Below are 19,406 nucleotides of genomic sequence, written 5' to 3' on the forward strand. Positions count from 1 at the left end.
CAAGAAAAGAGATTCGCTGTCAACAGCAATGGAATGACATCCGTGAATGTCATTTATAAACGTTACTAGGCAACCAGTAGTGGGAACACCCACTAGCGACTTCACCGCCAGCCACTGGCGACCTGCAGCGATAAAGTCGCTGGCAGTGTGTACGTAGCTTAAGGCAGGTTGACCTTTGGCTACCATTGGTTGTTCCAATTTCTCCCATTCATTTTTATAGAAGTGGCCCATCTCTGCTAATTAGTCTCGGTTTTGACAAGCAGGAAATGTTCATGGGAAAAAAATCACATCACATGACGTTACAAATGAGCAGTCTTTGAAATGGTCCATCCACATTTTTCCTGATCAACCCCTGGGCGGTGCCATGGTGGTTCGAATTGCCTGTAAAAATGAATTTCAGGCTCAACTTGTGCGGTTGTTGGCTCTCATAACTCAGAATAATTAATGATATCAACTAACTAAATTCAGACCATCACTTTGTCATACACACTCAGTCTTTAAAAAACAAAAAAAAAAAAAAAAAAAAAAAAAAGGTTATCTCGACTCTGTGAAGTATCCGCATGTTTTATTTAATAATTTTTACAAACGTAATACCTTAAACATTACACAACCCGCTAAGAATTTACGCCGATGTGAGTGAAAACACTGGACACTGGAAAATGAAAACAGTCGAATTGTGGAACACTTCGGCGGTCAGATAAATGGTGGATAGCTGAAAGATTTTCAACAATAGCCAGTTCTGGTGTGCATGCAAAATTTGTGAGTCATTTGTTTTCCTTTGCAATAAAATCACCACAAGGAGATTTTGATTGAAAGTTGTGATACCTGAAAATATCAAGCATATGATGATAGTACAAAGATCTTTTTGCTGTAGTCATTTTCTCACCACAACTAAACTGAACAAATTCAGATTTATTGACCCACAAGATGTAATTAAGAAATTGCAGAACATACAATATTTCAGCAGCAATTTACCTGTAAAAATTCCATTTGGGGGCTATTACTGAAATATGGGCTACTTGGCGCTTTTAAATATTTATTTGACGTATATTCCACAAACATTGTAAACCAGTAATACCTAATTATATATATATATATATATATATATATATATATATATATATATATATATATATATATATATATATATATATATATATATATATATATATATATAAATAATAACAAACAATATTGTGAACAATTGCTTGGTGAGAAAATAGTAATTTATGTAAACAAAAACACAACAGTATCAATAGAACCAGATGCATTTATCATTGTTTAGGATCTTGAATTGAAAAGAGAACCTCTACTCCTTAAATGTAATAATTAAACCATAATTACGTTCAACAATAAAGTCACATATATTAGTGCAGAACTTTCAGATCCTCTTCTCTTGATGTTCTGTGAATATGAGACAGACCTCAACCTTTTGTCCTCATTGACCATCTCTTCTGCAGCTTGGCATCTCACCTTTCAGTGATCATCTGAATGATTTCCTACCAATATGCTCTGGCTCTGGGTATATGGTGCGGAAGGTGAGGTTTATCCGAGGCCCGCGGTCATGGTATTCCTTTGCCACCTGGTGCTATTAAAAAAATAAAAATAAACATTAAAAATGTGAAAAGTTGCACTTACCATATAATGAAGTCATCCGATTAGTTTAAGATGGAATAAGGTGAGACTCCAAGGCCAACTTCATGGAGGTCACTTCTGTGATTCTAAATGCTTCAGTCTTCAGCTTGTCAACTCAGTCACATAGTTTCACTGGCTCCCAACTAATGTACTGAGCAACTAATGCACATCCAGCCTGTGATCATTTGACACCAGCATTAAAACATACAATATTATTGCAATAGTTTTTTTATTGCTTTGTAATATCAAAGTTGTGTTTTTGCAGCTGGTCAAAAGCTTTAACTGTCAAGCTAGCAGAGGCTTAACGTATTCAAACTCAAAACCTAATACAACAGCTAAATTAAAGGAATATTTCTGGTTCAATACAAGTTAAGATCAATCAACAGCATTTGTGGCATAATGTTAATTATCACAAAAATAAAATGAAGAATCCAGGTTACAGTGAGGCACTAACAATGGAAGGGAATGGGGCCAATTTTTGGAGGGGTTAAAGGCAGAAATATTAAGCTTATCATTTTATAAATAACTTTTTTGTGAAATTGTCATTTTCACAGACATTTTAGAGTTATGGGGTTTGTTGACATCAAATTGTCATGGCAATGAAGTTGTAAAATTGGCTATAACCTTACACAGAAAAGGTTAGTAAGTAATTTTAATCACACTAAAATCATATTTACACGCATATTGTTTATGTCTTGTGGCTATACTGATGAAACAGTATTTTATCGTTTACGGATTGGCCCCCATTGCCTCACAGTAACCCAGATTTTTGTTTTTTTTAAAGAATAGTAGGGCAAGACAAAATACATTTTTGTGGTAATTAATATTATGCCACAACTGCTGTCGACTGAAATGAACTTGTATTGAACCCGGAATATTTCTTTAAGCAATCGAACAAAAGAGTGAGTGTCTTGTTATCAAAAATGAGTCACTACTGTGCCCGAGTCGGAGTCCAGTGATGAGATTATTATAGCTATGCTGTAATTTGTGATATCATATGACTTTATTATGACAGTTAGCAAAATGAAGATTTTTTTTTTTTTCATTTTACAAAAACTTAACTCAAAGCATCTAAAAGTGAACATTGCAATGACCAGGCTAGCTGTACTCCAGGTAGTCAGTGGAATGATGATAACAACAACAACAATAATAATAGTGACGCAATCATAAATAAATGCACAGTTTGAATGTTTTTCCAACCACTGGGATTGGTCTAACTGTTGTATAATAAATGATTACTCTGGGGATTTGGTGTTCAGAGCTATATTTTTGACCCAGATGTACAGAACAACCCTTTGATAGTTATGCAACAGCCCTCAAATCCATTATTTTGCACACTTTTTAAGGCAAGTCCTAACAGGCATACATGTGGCCTTAGTTAGTTTTATTTTGACAGATCAATGTGAGTTATGTCTACCTAATAAGAGCCTCTGAATGCTTTTTGGCACAATTTGTGAGTGACCTTTTTCAAACAGTTTTCAGTTGTCACCATAAAATGTTCTTGACCTTTCTCTTTTCTTTGTGCCTAACCAAAAGGCCTGCGGTTCGTTTTGGGAGCCGGAATCCAAAAGAAACTCTTCAACATGACAAAAATAACCTCCAGCAGGAATTGACATTAAATTAGGGGGGGAAACCAGATCATATCAGTCCAATCGGCTAACCTAAATAAATTCAGAGAATATGTGGCCTATTTTAAGAGTGCTAGTGCCAAACACAGCGCAATGCTTTAAGTCATCCGAGCTAATTCAGTGGGCATGGCCATAAAGTTTTGTTTTTTCATGCAAGCATGCGCCAAGTCTAGGCGCAAGGGGGTTTGGTCAAAACGCACAAAGCTCTAATGGGCTGGGTCAAGTTCAACTTAATTCTGAGGTTTTTCTCCGGTTATTACACTGTCTACATCCCTTTATATAGTCCAGTCCATTTTAAGCACCAGTGACATAAACAAAAACAGCACATTTATAAGATGTTGGAAGTGAAAAGGGACTACGTACACTGAATTTGAAGAATAGAAATATGGACTTAAGTTCTTTTTTGCATTTACTGCATCCTTGTTGAATATATGTAATGCATTTCTATGACAGTGCATTTCTATGCACCTTTTACATGAATGGAAAATGTGGCTCTCATCAGGATTTGTACACTTCGTTAAATTATAGAGAATGTAAGTATCATTAATAATTTTCATCTACCAACACACAAATCATGGCTAGCATGATCAGTGATTGTATCTGCACGCACTTAACTTCTACCGGTCGATTTTGGAAAACTGTATGAATTTATTGAAACAAATTCAACCAAAAATATTTCTAAATTCCAATTAATCTTAACCGGAAACCAAAATATAACAAAAAATAAATAAATCATACCATATACAAACATTATACACTTTATACAACTTCTTCCACTGGCACCTTTTGCAGTGAATTTAAGATCACTCTATGGGTGCTTCTCATTTCCAAAATTGTGCATCCTCATTTCCTCGCTGCTCCATCCTAGAGCCTGTGAACTGGAAACCAATCAAAGACCACCATCATGAAGGACATATCAATTCTCCACATGAATAGCAAGGAGGCAAAGATTGAGGAAGGAGGATGCTTATTGAGGACACTTGAGCAAGGAAGCTCCGGTGCACCATTTGCTGAAGACTTTTATTTTTCAAAGCAGTTGACACGCATAAATTCCCCTTTCAAATTTGGTACAATAGTGTTAATTGCACCAGACTGCACAAGATTTGCCAGTTCTTGCTGTGAGATGTTACCCCACACTTCCACCAAGGCACTAGTAAGATCCCAGACATTTCTGGGAGGAAAGACCCTATCCCTCATCCTCCGATCCAACAAGTCCCAGATGTGCTCAATGGGATTGAGATCCGGGCTCTTAGCTGGCCATGGCAGAACACTCAAATTCCAGTCTTGCAGGAAATCACGCACAGAAGCGAGCGGTATGGCTGGTGGCATTGTCATGCTGGAGGGTCATGTCAGGATGAACCTGCAGGAAGGGTACCACATGAGGGAGGAGGATGTCTTTCCTGTAACGCACAGCATTGTGTTTGCCTGAAATGACAACAATCTCAGTCCGACGATGCTGTGACACACCGCCCCAGAACATGACGGACCCTCCACCTCCAAATCGATTCCGCTCCAGAGTACAGGCCTCGGTGTAACGCTCATTCCTTCGACGATAAACGCAAGTCCGACCATAACCCCTGTTGATACAAAACCCTGACTCGACCTACAAGACCTCAGTCCAGCCTCTCTCAGCCTACTGCGGACAGTCTTAGCACTGATGGAGGAATTGTGTGTTCCTGGTGTACCTGCACCGGTTACGCAGGTGTGATATTCAGATGTACCGATCCTGTACAAGTGTTAAATGTGGTCTGCCACTGTGAGGACAATCAGCTGTCCTTCCTGTCTCCCTATAGCTGTCTTAGGCATCTCACAGTACGGACATTGCAATTTATTGCCCTGGCCACATCTGCAGTCCTCATGCCTCCATGCAGCATGCCTAATGCCTGTTCAAGCAGATGAGCATGGTCCCTGGAATTTTTTTTTAAACCCTTTACAATAAAGGTCTTTAAAGTTATTTTGATTTTTACAAAATTATCTTTAAAATAGTGTCCTAAAAAAGGGATATTTCATTTTTTGCAGAGTTTATAAACATAAAATGTTTAGATCACCATGTCAAGTTAAATATAGTTTAATACTCAATCTTTAAACATATCTTGAGATCCCTTAGTTCGCATATGCGCTCCTTCGAGTGTTTTGAACGCAAGAACGTAACGCGTGTTTGTGTTCTGCCTACTGAAGTGTTTTCTTCACTGTATAAACTGCAGGTTGCTCATACAGCTGAAATTTAACTTACTGCCCTCTGGAGTAAACAGGTGGTACTACAAGCTTATCCTTATTATGGTCTGTGGGCATGCGATTAATTGCGTTATTTTTTGTAAAATGAATCGCACTGAATTCAACTATTCGCATTATAATTAAATAAACAGCCCTACAAAAAACTAATAAAATTGTGTTTCATAAAAATTTCAACATAACATTGATGGTACATAATTTGATGTTCCACTATATTTTCAGATTTTGGACATGAACTTTATTACCACCTGCTGGTGGAATCTCCAAACTGCAAATGTAGGAACTGAATTTAGCCTTTGTGCTGAAAACAGACATGCTTTTGAAACATCTTAGCACAATAACCTACTTCTCAGGAAATTAGCACATTTCATTAACATACAATACACCCAAAGTTCACGTGCATACTTCCACAAATAGCGCAAACGCTCCCATCCACACCCACTTGCGCTCTCACGACAATTGCACTCTCACGATAATGGGATAAGTCATAGTGCACTACCTTTGAGTGTAGCATTGCACACATGAAAATAGAGCCCTGTCTTGAAGAAAGCGTATTTGTTTTTGTTGAGCATAAACCTCACTAATTTTTGATTATGCTTTAAAGAAGAAAAAACTATTTGCCAATAGGCTAAGCAAAATAAACTAATTCCATATATTCTTTGAAAACAAGTCTTATATTTTAAACAATTTACTTGTCTACTGGAAAACAAGACAAAAAATATTGTATTTATAAAAATATTTTTTGGATTTCTGTTCAGTAATTTCTTAAGTCTACTTTAGAAAATGTGTCCATTTGAAGTCTTCCTAAGAAACAATGTGCCGTTCAGCATGTTTTGAAGAAACATTTCACTTTCCCTCCTCACACTATTACACACATCAGCCAAAAGAGAGCCTGCACTCTAAAAGCACTCAACTGTGTGACAGTTCCAGCTCATCCCTATCAAGTGTGCTCACATTTCCAGAACACACTGTAGCTGGTATGATAGTCAAAACAAAGGAAAATTTTTGACCTATCAACATTATTATCATATATTATTAACTGGCAACTTAAAGGGATAGTTCACCCCAAAATGAAACTTTTTTTTTTTTTCCTTCTGCTGAACACAAATGCAGATTTTTAGAAAAATATCTCAGCTCTGTAGGTCCATACATTGCAAGTGAATGGTGAACAGAAGGTCAAAAACAGGACATTAAGGCAGAATAAAAGTAATCCAAACGACTCCAGTGGTTAAATCAATGTCTTCAGAAGCGATATGAAAGGTGCGGGTGAGAAACAGATCATTATTTAAGACCTTTTTTGCTATAAATCTCCACCTTTGTCCAGCCCACCCACCCCTATCATATCGCTTCAGATGATGAAATGTTTCATTTTAAAATTTTATGCTGCCTTTATGTGCTTTTTGGACCTTCTGTGTTTTGATCACCATTCACTTGCATTGTATGGACCTACAGAGCTCAAATATTCTTCTAAAAATCTTAATTTATCTTTCAGCAGAAGAAAGTCAGTCATACACCTCTGGAATGTCACGAGGGTAAGTAAATGTTGAGAGAATTTTCAATATTGGATGAACTATCCCTTTAACAGCACTTAAAAATTACGCAACAGCTCGTTTACCTGCCAGTCTGCCTGTGTGCAACCATCCATAAGCAGGAGCGTCCCATGGGTTAGTGGGATTCGTAGATGCTCTACATAGGTGTAGTCACCTTTGTCCTCCTGGAACATATACACACTCTACGATCACATCAGATTGAAGTAACATCACAAAAGCAGACACAATATTTAGCCACCTGTCTGAAAAACAACCTTATAGAATGCATTACAAAAACATTTTAGATTTAAACTTTAAAGTGGAGATATAATATAATCACAACGCAGAAGTCAGCCAATCATAACAAAGGTTATTTCCATATAGACGTTTTAAAAGTACAGAAACAAAATAAACAGTCAACTAGATTCTAAGATCCAAAGAAAGGGTGGAAAACTTTCATGTGAAACTAAATTATGACAGGATTTGATCCAAAAAAAAAAAACATTCACTAATATTATAAGTGGATTTCTGGGAAATACAATAATACAAAAATGTAGCATACGGATCCCTTTAAGATACTAGGATTGCATTTTTACAACACCTTGATGCACTTTTTAATCTAAAGATTAGCATGGCTGTGGAAGTTAAAAACAGCTACTTTGCAGACTCACAGGAAGCGGCTGCTTACGAAAACTGAACACTCTCGTGTCCCCCAGACTGAGAGAGGCGATAGTGGGCTGGGGTCCTAATGAAGGCTCGTTGTCACTGTGCCAACCAATGCTGTCTTTCCCATCCCGGTAAAGGTTGCACAGTAATGAGTTAAAAGTGTGGCCACTCTTCTGCTCAATGGCCCGACGGAGTGTGGAGAGAACTGGATGCCACTGCAACATAAGAGGAATATTGACAGAGATTAAACACACTGACCAGAAATTACATTTTTGACTCCATTTGTACGCTGGTAATATGCATTACTTGCTAAAATGAAAACATGAGATCAAATGAACTGAAGTAACATATAGTAAGTGATTAGATGCACCTCAGGGTTGGCATCCATAGTGGAGCGTGAATATGTATAAGGCAGTTCTCCATACCAACAGGTGAGTCTGGGTTCCTCATATGCATCACCTGAAATGTAAATCACCTAGAATATTAAGTATTTGAGCATGTTGGTTCACTTCATACTGTATAAAATGACACCAAAAAAATCCTAGAAAAATGTGAGTGGTACTTGCTGATACAAATCTCACCACCATAATAATAAGGTGTTGTGGGTGGTTGCCAGGGCGTTGCTATGCATTTTCAAAGGATTTCAGAGTGATTTTAGCCTGTCTGCAGATATAAACCTTGGGTATTTAAATTTGTAATACTTTTAGAATGGTAGTTATGGTTTAGAACAAACTATTACAAACCCAAAATATGAGCAATAATAAAAAAGCAACACTAATAGTAGACACGTATGCATTTATGAAACCAAATCTGTGGTTACAAACGAGCTGCACTGTATTTTGTGCATGCAACAATATTTCAGAAGACTCCCTCTTGAAAACCCAAAAGCAAGCTACACTATAAAAGGACACAGTTACACACAAGGCACCAAGATATAAAGATAAGAGCTTGTAAAATAAAATGTGTATCTTCTGTAGACCAAATAAGGTATAAAACGCAATTCGGTGAGTTGTGGAACCAGAAGATATTTGCCAAAATGAGCCATGATTAGTCACAGTAAAACGTTAGCTACTTCTCGTCCAAAGCAAATGTTTAAACATTTGGTACTTTTGGAACTTCTTCAAATGATGACAGTTATGAAAAATGTAAACAGATGAGGAAGCTGGAGACTGTGGTAACACTGCCAATTCAGTGATGAATAAGGACTGGAAAGTGTGAATCACCACAAAAAGTGCACTCTGTAAGCATTGTGACAGACAGACACAAACATCATATGTGTGCATGCCTCATGTTTTATTTAATTTTTTATACTGACCATGGACAACAAGAGGATAATATCTTTTTCATATTTCCCCCAACTTACAGTGACCAAATATACCACTCACCCATCATCCTGTAATTGGTCTTTTGTGACCAGGGCAGTTCAGCAAGCAGCTTGCTAAACATCCAGTCTGCCTCCTCTTGCTGCAGGAACCCAGGTGTTAGCCGTAGTCTGGATAGAGTAACAGTAATCACAGTTAAAGATAGTAAATCTTTAAATTTCATAAACAAATTCATAGACATCAGAGTGCCAAAAATTTACATTTTCTCATCATTTACTCTCCCTCATGCCATCCCCGATGTATATTAATTTATTTCTTCTGCAAAACACAAATTAGGTTTTTTTGTAATAATATTTCAGCTCTGTAGGTCCACACAATGCAAATGAATGGTGACCAGAACTTTGAAGCTCAAAAAAGCACATAAATGCATAATAAAAGTAATCAGTAAGACACCAGTGTTTTAATCTGTATCTTCTGAAGTGATATGATAGGTGTCGGTGAGAAACGGATCAATATTTAAGTTCCAAAAAGCACAAACTTATGCTGCCTTAATTCTAAAAAATTCTTCAAAAATCTTTAGCATTTGTGTTCTGTAGATGTGTCATACACATCTGGAATAGCATGAGGGTGAGCAAATGATGAGAGAATTTTCATTTTTGGGTCTATCCCTTTAATACATTACTATCTTAGAATATTAAATCTAATTGCAGAATATTTTCAGAGTGATTAACTTGTGCTTTCTTCAGCTGGCATTCCTACAATTACATTATTGAACAATATATATTTAAAAAAATATATATTTAAACTCTATATGTAAAAACTGACTTTCAGCTGATATAAGCACATCTCTAGGCCTACATGGAAGTAGTAAAGTCCTAAACAGAACAAAATACATAATTTTAATTAACCTTGGTGTACTGCCATTTTCATGCTGTCATGCATCAGGATGACAAGTTGATACTTTATACTGAAAAGGTGTTGTTGTATGAATGTGGGCAGTTATATGTTAATGTGACTTCATAAGTTTACATAAATGATCAGGGTTGACTAGGGAGACAAGGGAGTTAACCTGCCAGTAAAGTGGGTTATTTGGGGAATTTATAGCCTATAAGGCACAGCACAAAGTTTAAGGTTTTCTTACCGTGACACTCCAGAAGGACCCTGACTAATGTCATAGTCACCAGCCTTTCTGAGAGAGAGACAAATAAAACGTAGATTGGATATACATTTTGTGTCAATCAAAAGGTTTTATTGCTTGATGTGCTGTGGACTGAGTCACTCACTCGATCACTTTCTCTGCAGGTATCTCTCTGATAGGCTAAAATAAAGATAGAATAAATCAGAGATTTCACCACTGCCTCAGCAAACTATTTACAAAAGCTCCAGAACAGCTCTTACATTTGCTGGCTGATGGAACTCAAATGATTGTGGTCCTGCCTTCCATGACCCTGGTGCCGATTGGACATCTCGAGCTAAAAGACATTACGGCCTTAAATAAAAGCTCTCAATAAAGTCATTTATTGAAATAAAGTCAAACTGATTCTTGAGATGAGGTACAAAATATGTCTTACAAAAGTCAGCTTTACATTAACAATAAAGAAATTCATAATATTAATACTGGAAAAGTTAGTCTAAAGGAAATGTGTAAACTCAGGACATTCATTACTTATTTTTTTAATAATTTCATTAGAATTTTTACATGCATGCTCTATACTTGGAAGCACATGCAACTTAACCTGTCCTCAGCACGAATACACAATGTTAAACTGTCAAACAAAGTGTTAATTTAACAAATTCCTAAATATAACTATCAAAAACTATCAAAGTTGTGTCCTAACTCTGCATCAACTCTGAATAAATCAGACAATGCCATGGTCAGCTATAACTCGGAGTACATCTTTCCCATTTCCTGCTCATGGTGGATGCAACAGAAGGACACAAGGTCTGGTAACTTAATTTATATATATATTATATATATTTTTTTTTTAAACAAACAATGTTCACGACTTCAACATGTCAAATCTGTCATTCCCATTGTGATCATTTCTGTTAAGAATTATGGAATAATTTTGGCATTTTAGTTTAGGTTATGGAGACAGCTTCAACTGAGGAAAAACAAAAAAATTAATGGGTCCAGTATACAACACATGGTTAAGATGGAACAAATTTCAATTTTGTCAACTCCATCATAATTTTCTGAATTTAATGAAAATTATCACTTTACTCCTTTTCTGAACACCATTATTAGATAATTAAAGACTTAACACCCTTGTTGGATGAACCAAACTAAAATATAATGTTTTTAGTGTCTGACAGAGTTTAAACAAATGACAGTAAGATGGTAGTTTTGAAGTGAATATGTCAATTTTCAGAAAAAAGCTTTTTATAAAAAAAGCCCTTACATAGTTCATTAGCTGAGACCTTTGTCTGCAAATTAATCAATTTTAAATTAATTTAGTATTAAAAAATAAAAAAAATAAGATTTTAACCGTTTTGTCCCTTTTACACATTTTAACTATTTGTAATAAAATTGACATATGAAGAAAATGATACACTGTCGAGACCATTATATTAAATATTTTACATTTATGTTGCATGTGATTTTCCATTGAAATCCATTTATAATAGTCAATGTTTCTTGCAACAAAAACAGTCGTGATTTAGTTTTACATTATCCTTTTTCTAACCTTCAGATTTAAAGGAACAGTTTACCCAAAACATTTTATTATCTCATCATTTACTCATCCTCAGGCTGTGCAGATGTGTAGATGTGTATTACTTTCTTCTGCAGAACACAAATTAAGATTTATAGAAAAATATCTCCGCTTTAAATCCATAGCAAGCAAATGGTGACCAGAAATGTAAAGCTCCAAAAAGGACATAAAGGCAGCATAAATGTAATCCATGCAACTCCAGGGGTTAAATCGAAGTCTGCAGAAGCACTATGATAGGTGAGAAATAGATCAATATTTAAGTCCTTTTTTACTATAAATCTCCACTTTCACATTCACATTCTTTTGTTTTTAGCGATTTGCATTCTTCATGCAAATTGCCACCTAAGATTCGAGGTTGGTCAAAGGTAGAGACTTATTGTAGAAAAGGACTTAAATATTGATCTGTTTCACGCTCACACCTATTATGCTACTTTTATGTGATTTTTGGAGCTTCACAATTTGGTCACCAATTCACTTGCATTGTATGGACCTACAGAGATTAGATATTCTTCAAAAATCTTCATTTGTGTTCTACAGAAGAAAGTCATACAAAACTGAGGTGGCATGAGAGTTAGTAAATGAGAGAATTTTCATTTTGTGGTAAACTATTCCTTTAAAAAGGATGTTTGGCAAGAGTACCTTTGGGATTTCTAGATGAATATGACGGTGAACCATGATTAAACCTTTTGACGTATAAAATAGGTTTAGGTGTACCAGTATAACATAGGTAGAGTTCATTGTGATTAGGCTTTACCTACCAGTTGGGTGTTGTGGTTTGGGAAGAGGTTTGGCCCAGGAGCCCTGGACCCTCGCTCGCTGCCTTTTATCAGTCATAATCAAGACTTTAAATGTTCAAAACTTACCTGAACAGAACAAAACAAAATGCCGGTGGGATTTACTGACTTAGAAAGAAAAATGATATCTTGTCATGCTCACAATGGCTACTTTAAAGGATCTTGCTGCCATCTTCAGGTATTTTTAATCATTCAACACATAATTTAACTCAGTTTTCATAGTGGATATTTGGCTATGCGTTAGCTGCAGTTTCTGAGAGCAAAAAAAGAGAGGCCTGTTTTGCCATATGATAAAATGCAAAGCAAGTATTTTCTAATGCAACTAGACTGATGACATTTACTAGTTACATTTGCAATCTGTCAAGACACGCACACCGTGTTAACGCTTTAAATGGGCTGTATGTGTTTAGCTTTACCCCAAACATTAGCATTTTCAATAATACTTACACGTTAGTTTCGACGCGAAACTGTATTTATCGCATTCTTCTAAGCGTTTTATAACTTGGATAAACACCACGTGGTGATCTACGAAATCTGTCCGGGTTATTACAATAACCAGTGAAAGAGTTCCTGTGCACAGCTGATACACTAGCTTACTAGTTGTATATAAACATGTTTATATGTATCAAATATGCATGCAAATATGTGTTGCATATATGGTTTTTAGCACAGCACCAAGTATGCTCTATGTAGTGTGCACAAGGTAGATTACCTTTATTAAAATTAAAATGTATCTAATTGAATGTAGTTTACTTTTAAACATTTCAAATCAAATTTAGTTAAGGAGTCGTTACAGTTTTTCCCACCGTTTAGAGACTAGCGGTGTCACAGGTGTGAATGTAATGGTGTGCCCATTTCATTTATAGCTTATCATATAATAAAAAAATCACTATTCTAAAGAGCTGCTTTTGAAACGTCAAGTTGAAGTTAGGAGAACAGTTTGAACGTTCCATCTTGAGATCCATTGTTACGTAACTGAAGAAAAAAAAGTGGTCACATAAGAATAAAGATGAGTTTAGAGGGGAGAGAATGTTACATTTGTGAATCAATCAGTCTTGAGAAATGCATTTTATTCTGTTTTTTTTCAAGCTTTGTATGTTTTCCTCCCAGGGCAATATGAGTGGTTAGTGTGAGAGAGATGTGAGAAGGGCTGACAGAAATTATTACATATAAACTAATTATATTAAAAAATTTAAAAATAAAATGTATGTATTAATTAGGGATGGCACCGACACGATACACGGATCGGTATCGGGTCCGATACTGACGTTTTTACCCGGATCGGGTGGTGGTCCGACGAGCCCGATCCTATACCGCATGCTGGTCAATGACATTACTGTCAAGCTTAAATAATGACATAAATAACCTTCAAATCACCATTAAAGTAGTCCATATAACTCGCGCATTTTATTCAGACTCTTACAGTCATCCAAAAGCTTTGTGAATTGCAAAAGGCTGTGTTTATATAATAAATGTACAGTCGGCATACACACAACTAAGTAGTCTGTGGCACAACGCTTTACTGAACGAGCACAGTTACACACACACATAAACACGCGCAGAGGTTCATGATGCGTTGCTCAGCGCAATATGTGGTCGCTCCACACAAACTCCATCTCAAGTGTAGATGATCAAATAGTTCGGTCCGCCTATAACATGCATTGAGAACGGCACCAGACAAGCATTTTACCAGATGTTGAATGGCAAGCGTATTACACTACTGTGAATTAGCAATTAACAAACACTCAAACACAGACTTCCTGGAGCGCTCAGCGCTGGACTTTCAAAATAAAAGCATTAAGAAATAACAACTGTAATGTATTACCAATGTATAGTAAAAGTATTATTAATAATATTATTAATAGAGAGAGAAAACCATTTACAAGTCCAGATACAAGTTGTGTAAAGAGAACTGGCTTCTTTTCTACTGAAGACTTTCACTGGAATTACTGATATTTTTGCTTCTGCATCAAAATAAAAAAATAAAGAGACACTTAAACTTGCAGTGTCTTAACATAAAATAAATAAATAAAAAAAAGACATACAAAAGCATTACAGAAAAGTCATTTTATTAACAAACAAGTTTTTCAGATTGTCATGCATGAGTTAAGCAGCACATTGTGTTCCACTCTTCGACATGTCTGGAATGAGAACATTCAAGTTTTAAACCAGAGGTGACTAATGAGGTTCAACCACCTAGACGTTTCAAGTTGACTGGCATTGCTCCAAAAATAATCATACAGAGATCTAAAAGGAGGTTTTCTTCAAATAAGTCCATGGATTATTCCAAGACAATTAGTGGTATAAATCTACATGGTAAAGTTATGTCAAAAAGTATATAATTGTGCAAACAGATAGCAAAGATCCATGACCAACTTCAAATCCTACTGAATAATGAAAAGGCACACAGGTTTTAAATAAACCAAGGCTGACAGGTAAACTTTGAGCCTGAAAAGGCCAACAACAACTTCTAATTCAGACCTCTGGTTTCATATTGATACAGTACAACATTCAAAAACAGCCATTATAGATTTGTTCCAAATGCTTAATTATAAAAGGATAGCTCCCATTTATAACTCATTAGAAAGAAAAAGGCATGATTGCAGAATTGTTATTGGCAGTTAAGTTAACAAGAGGGCAAGTAAACATGTAAAAAAATTACAACAAAAATTCAGTAAATATAAAACTCCACCACCACCACATAAATATACATCTGCTTACAACAGCAGTGGCAGAAAGCCCTCCCTGCAACACTATAACACTTTTCACCAAATATAGAAAGTTATACGTCCCCATTCCAGGCAACCAGCAAGCCAAGAGATGTCATGATTTTCAGCAACTCTTCATTCTCAAGGTGTCATTGTGGAACGTCAGTCTAGACATTCATCCAATAATATAAAACATACAAACAACAATGAGTCTATTATGTGTTAGAAGATAAAGCACTTCAAAGACTCAACATTCAGAATTACTTCTGAATCTCAAATCTCAGCACATACATACATACATACTGCAAAACATTTGGTCGCATTTCATTTCCACTTAATCTCGGTCACAAAATGTTCTCAAACTATCGCAGCTTTCTCCTTCGGAGGTAACCACCATGCTGGGCCTTGTTCAAACGCAGACCCAAGTAGAGGACCAGCTTGATGGGGCCCAAGGCAGTTATCACCCAGCCCTGCAGAACCCAAAAGATCAAAAGTGAAAACATGGTTGGAGGATAACTTGGTATCCTTAGGGAGTAAGGGTTTAAAGCCTTGTTTTACAAAAATGAAATGTTCAGTTGAAGTTGAGCTGTGGTATTACCATGACTGCATGTGGGAAATAGCCATTGGTCTGGTCCTGCAGTCCCACAGTGGTCAGTTCAGCAGCTACATAGCGTTCAGGTGTGGGCTTGTCCAGAGTTGGCTTCCTGATCTTTGTCATCTTGGTAGCCACAAAGAAAGGTAGCACGCTCTACGATAGGAACAAAAAGACATTTGATGTCAAGATGCAGGTATGGGGCTTTGGAAGACCTGTACACCTACTTATTCATGCATTATTATCTAATCAGCCAATCGTGTGGCAGCATTGCATTGCATAAAATCATGCAGATATGGGTCAGGTGCTTCAGTTAATGTTCACATCAACCATCAGATTGAGGGAAAAAAAAACTGATCTCTGTGATTTGGAGTGTGGCACGTTTGAGTATTTTTATAACTGCTGATCTCCTGGGATTTTCATACAACATTCTCTAGAATTTACTCAAAATGGTGACAAAAACAAAAAACATCCATTGAGGGGCAGTTCTGTGGACGGAAATGCGTTGGTGAGAGAGGTCAACAGAGAATGGCAAGACTGGTTCGAACTGACAGAAAGGGTACGGTAACTCAGATAACCACTCTATACAATTTTAGTGAACAACAGTATCTCAGATGGGAGAAGGCCTCGGGGAAGACCCAGGATTAGGTGGAGAGATTACATCTCCAAACTGGCCTGGGAACGCCTCGGGGTCCCCCAGTCAGAGCTGGTTAATGTGGCTTGGGATAGGGAAGTTTGGGGCCCCCTGCTGGAGCAGCTGCCCCCACGACCTGACTTCGGATAAGCGGTTGAAGATGGATGGATGGATGGAACAGTATCTCAGAATGCACAACATGTTGAACCTTGAAGCGGATGGGTTGCAACATTAGAAGACCATGTCGGGCACTGTATTAGGACCGCAGTGTTCCTAATAAAGTGCGCAGTAAGTGTTTATCGCCAAGAATTAAACAATGAAATCTTCAGATCAAGCACTTCAAGAAATCAAAACTGACCTCACTTCATTCATTTATGGTCTTACTGTGCACAATTCATGAGTGCATGTTATTTGAAAGAAGAAAAAAAAAGAAAAAGTGTGATCTTGGAATTTTTCATCAAAAACATTTAAACTTGCTCCGCCTCTACAATGACATTTGAGCTGATGTCACCAAGCACTCTTATTTTCCAACCACTTTCCTCCAATCACCTGTCATATAGACCAATTTTCATGATCCAACCAATTAAAGGTGAATAACATATCCTATATCTTTACTTGTTGAATATCCCATTTCTATAGAAGCCCGTTTCCACCAAGACAAATAAATAATCCACCACAGAAATCATTATTTTAAGATAGGATTTCATTATTTTGAGTTCGTATCTCATAACTTTAACATATCTCAAAATGATGAGAAACTATCTTGTTATTTTGAGTTAAGATTTATTTGTGGCAAAAACAGATTTCCAAACATTTCCTTTGGAAATTTGGGTTGTCAATGCAGTTTCATGTTGTCGTTAAAAAAAACAAAAAACGTATTGTCTCACCTGGATTATGATCCCTTTACACTTGTACTCTGCTTGAAGCCCACATGAGAAAAAGTCCACAAAAGCCTGTAGAAATAAGACAAGTGTCAAATAAAATTAATCTCAGAAAACTTTAGATCTACTTTATGACCAAGTTCTCTCTACATCAAGTAGAAAACATTTTTACAAACATTTTGTGACCACTGATATTTCTGTAGAGACTTTGGTGCAAGTACTAGCCTTGGTGGAGGAATAGATGGTCAGCAGTGGAAGAGGGAACATACCGCTGGTGGAGGAGATGTTGGGGATGACACCTTTAGCTCTGAAATTAAAAATGCAAACATTTATTTTAATTGTTCAATTGATTTGACATTCATTGTCATATAACCTTAATATGATAGGAAAAAAAAAAACAGCGATGAGAATCCAACATGAGACCGTCACACTATACTTCACTTTAACATGCCTCTAATGATGGTCGCCATGTGTGTTGCCATGGCACCAGCTTTCTCATGCAGTACCCCTGCAGCCTCAGTAGAATGCTGGGGAGATCAGAGGGTTGGACCTATTTGTACAAAATTTGCCCAGCTCTGTTATTGGCTCTAGAGTTGCACATGACTTTGCAGTGGCCAATCAGATTGGGGAAGTGTTGCTTTTCAGTTTCACACAAAGAGTGTGGAAACAGGAGGGTAGCAGCACACAAGAGGAAAAACCTCACGTTTTAAACGCTGAATTGAATTTCCTCTTAATGACAGAACTTGTGTTTGGAATTCCTGACACATTAACTGATTGTTTTACCTAAATATGCAAGTTATAATTAAATCCAATGGAGACCTTGCCTCCATTCTGGGCAGCACTAGGCGGGTCATCTAATTAGAGAAAAGTTGAAAAAAGGGAGTAAATCATAGACTGAAGGGCACAAAAATTACTTGAGACAACATTACAATCAGACATGCTACAATAACATATACTGTATTCTTGAATATGACAGAGAGAGAGAGAGAGAGAGCGTGGGTAGTGAGCACAGGCAGCGTTGGTGGAGATCAGCAAAACAGGGAAAGTGAACAGGTACAACAGGAGGAGTGGATCAAAGTAGTCACGTTGCAGCATATTTTCAATGTAACATTTTCAAATGTAAAAATGTAAATGAGTAATTTCTATACAATTTAGCACCCCAAGCTCTTCATTTGTGAATAAGTCATGACTTACCTGGCATACTGAGTTGATGTTGACATTGATCATGGTGTTGATGAACTATGAGAGGAAAGGAATACAAATAATGAATGAGGGAATATTTCTAAACAGCCGCATAGCTAGTAACACTAAGCCAGTAAGTTTTAAAGATATTTACTCACGTTTTCCAGATCAGGAACGTGCAAGAAGAACTCAGGGTAGGGATAGGATATTCCCACATTATTAACTATTAGGAACAAGTGCACACACAAAAAATAAGAATTATGATTGAGTTTATAAGTGAGAACATTCACATCCCAAATCACCACTAGGGGGAGATAAATCCTCATAAAAGATAGAGCACAAAAATAAATCTAATAAAAAATAAACCATGATTTTAGGAGAAAACACACAAGTCCTTCTGACAAGACCAGACCAAATAAAAGAAGTCTCATTCTTTAAGGGATAGTCCACCAAAAAAGAAAATTCTTGTCTCCCGGTCATAAATATTTTCTTTTTTTCTGAGGAATGCAAAAGGAGAGGTGAAACAGAATGTTCAAATGTGAAAGCCTCAGTCACCATTCACTTTCACTGTGTGTACACCGATCAGACACAACATTAAAACCACCTGCCTAATGTTGTATAGGTCCCCCTCGTGCTGCCAAAACAGAGCCAACCTGCATCTCAGAATAGCATTCTGAGATACTATTCTTCTCACCACAATTGTACAGAGTGGTTATCTGAGTTACCATAGACTTTGTCAGTTCTAACAGGTCTGGCCATTCTCTGTTGATCTCTCTCTCTTCAACAAGACATTTCCATCCACAGAACTTCTGCTCACTGTCTTTGGCACCATTCTGAGTAAATTCAAGAGACTGTTGTTTGTGAAAATCCCAAAAGATCAGCAGCTACA

At 36.7% G+C, this 19,406-nt stretch overlaps 1 protein-coding gene and 1 pseudogene across 1 annotated transcript; both read right to left on the reverse strand.

The window, feature by feature from the left end:
• Positions 1–1,212: 1,212 nt before the first annotated feature.
• Positions 1,213–13,059, reverse strand: LOC127640583 (alpha-ketoglutarate-dependent dioxygenase alkB homolog 3-like). Its single transcript, XM_052123219.1, has 10 exons — positions 12,968–13,059; positions 12,485–12,589; positions 10,411–10,484; positions 10,296–10,330; positions 10,154–10,201; positions 9,076–9,182; positions 8,061–8,149; positions 7,696–7,905; positions 7,111–7,209; positions 1,213–1,588 (listed from the first exon to the last, which is right to left on the reverse strand). The coding sequence occupies exons 2-10, from the start codon at positions 12,558–12,560 to the stop codon at positions 1,484–1,486; spliced, it is 843 nt and encodes a 280-aa protein (XP_051979179.1). The 5' UTR covers positions 12,561–12,589; positions 12,968–13,059; the 3' UTR covers positions 1,213–1,483.
• A 1,561-nt stretch (positions 13,060–14,620) lies between these two features.
• LOC127640606 (very-long-chain 3-oxoacyl-CoA reductase-A-like) overlaps positions 14,621–19,406 on the reverse strand; it is a 29,531-nt pseudogene continuing 24,745 nt past the window's right edge.

The sequence above is a fragment of the Xyrauchen texanus genome, chromosome 49, assembly GCF_025860055.1.
Source record: "Xyrauchen texanus isolate HMW12.3.18 chromosome 49, RBS_HiC_50CHRs, whole genome shotgun sequence".
Classification (NCBI taxonomy): domain Eukaryota; kingdom Metazoa; phylum Chordata; class Actinopteri; order Cypriniformes; family Catostomidae; genus Xyrauchen; species Xyrauchen texanus.

Coding starts and splice junctions, on each gene's coding strand:
- LOC127640583 (XM_052123219.1), bottom strand. CDS start 12,560: ATGACTGATAAAAGGCAGCGAGCGAGGGTCCAGGGCTCCTGGGCCAAA. Junction 8,150..9,075: donor GACCAATTACAGGATGATGG/GTGAGTGGTATA, acceptor TTTACATTTCAG/GTGATGCATATGAGGAACCC. Junction 7,210..7,695: donor TTCGTAAGCAGCCGCTTCCT/GTGAGTCTGCAA, acceptor TATATGTTCCAG/GAGGACAAAGGTGACTACAC.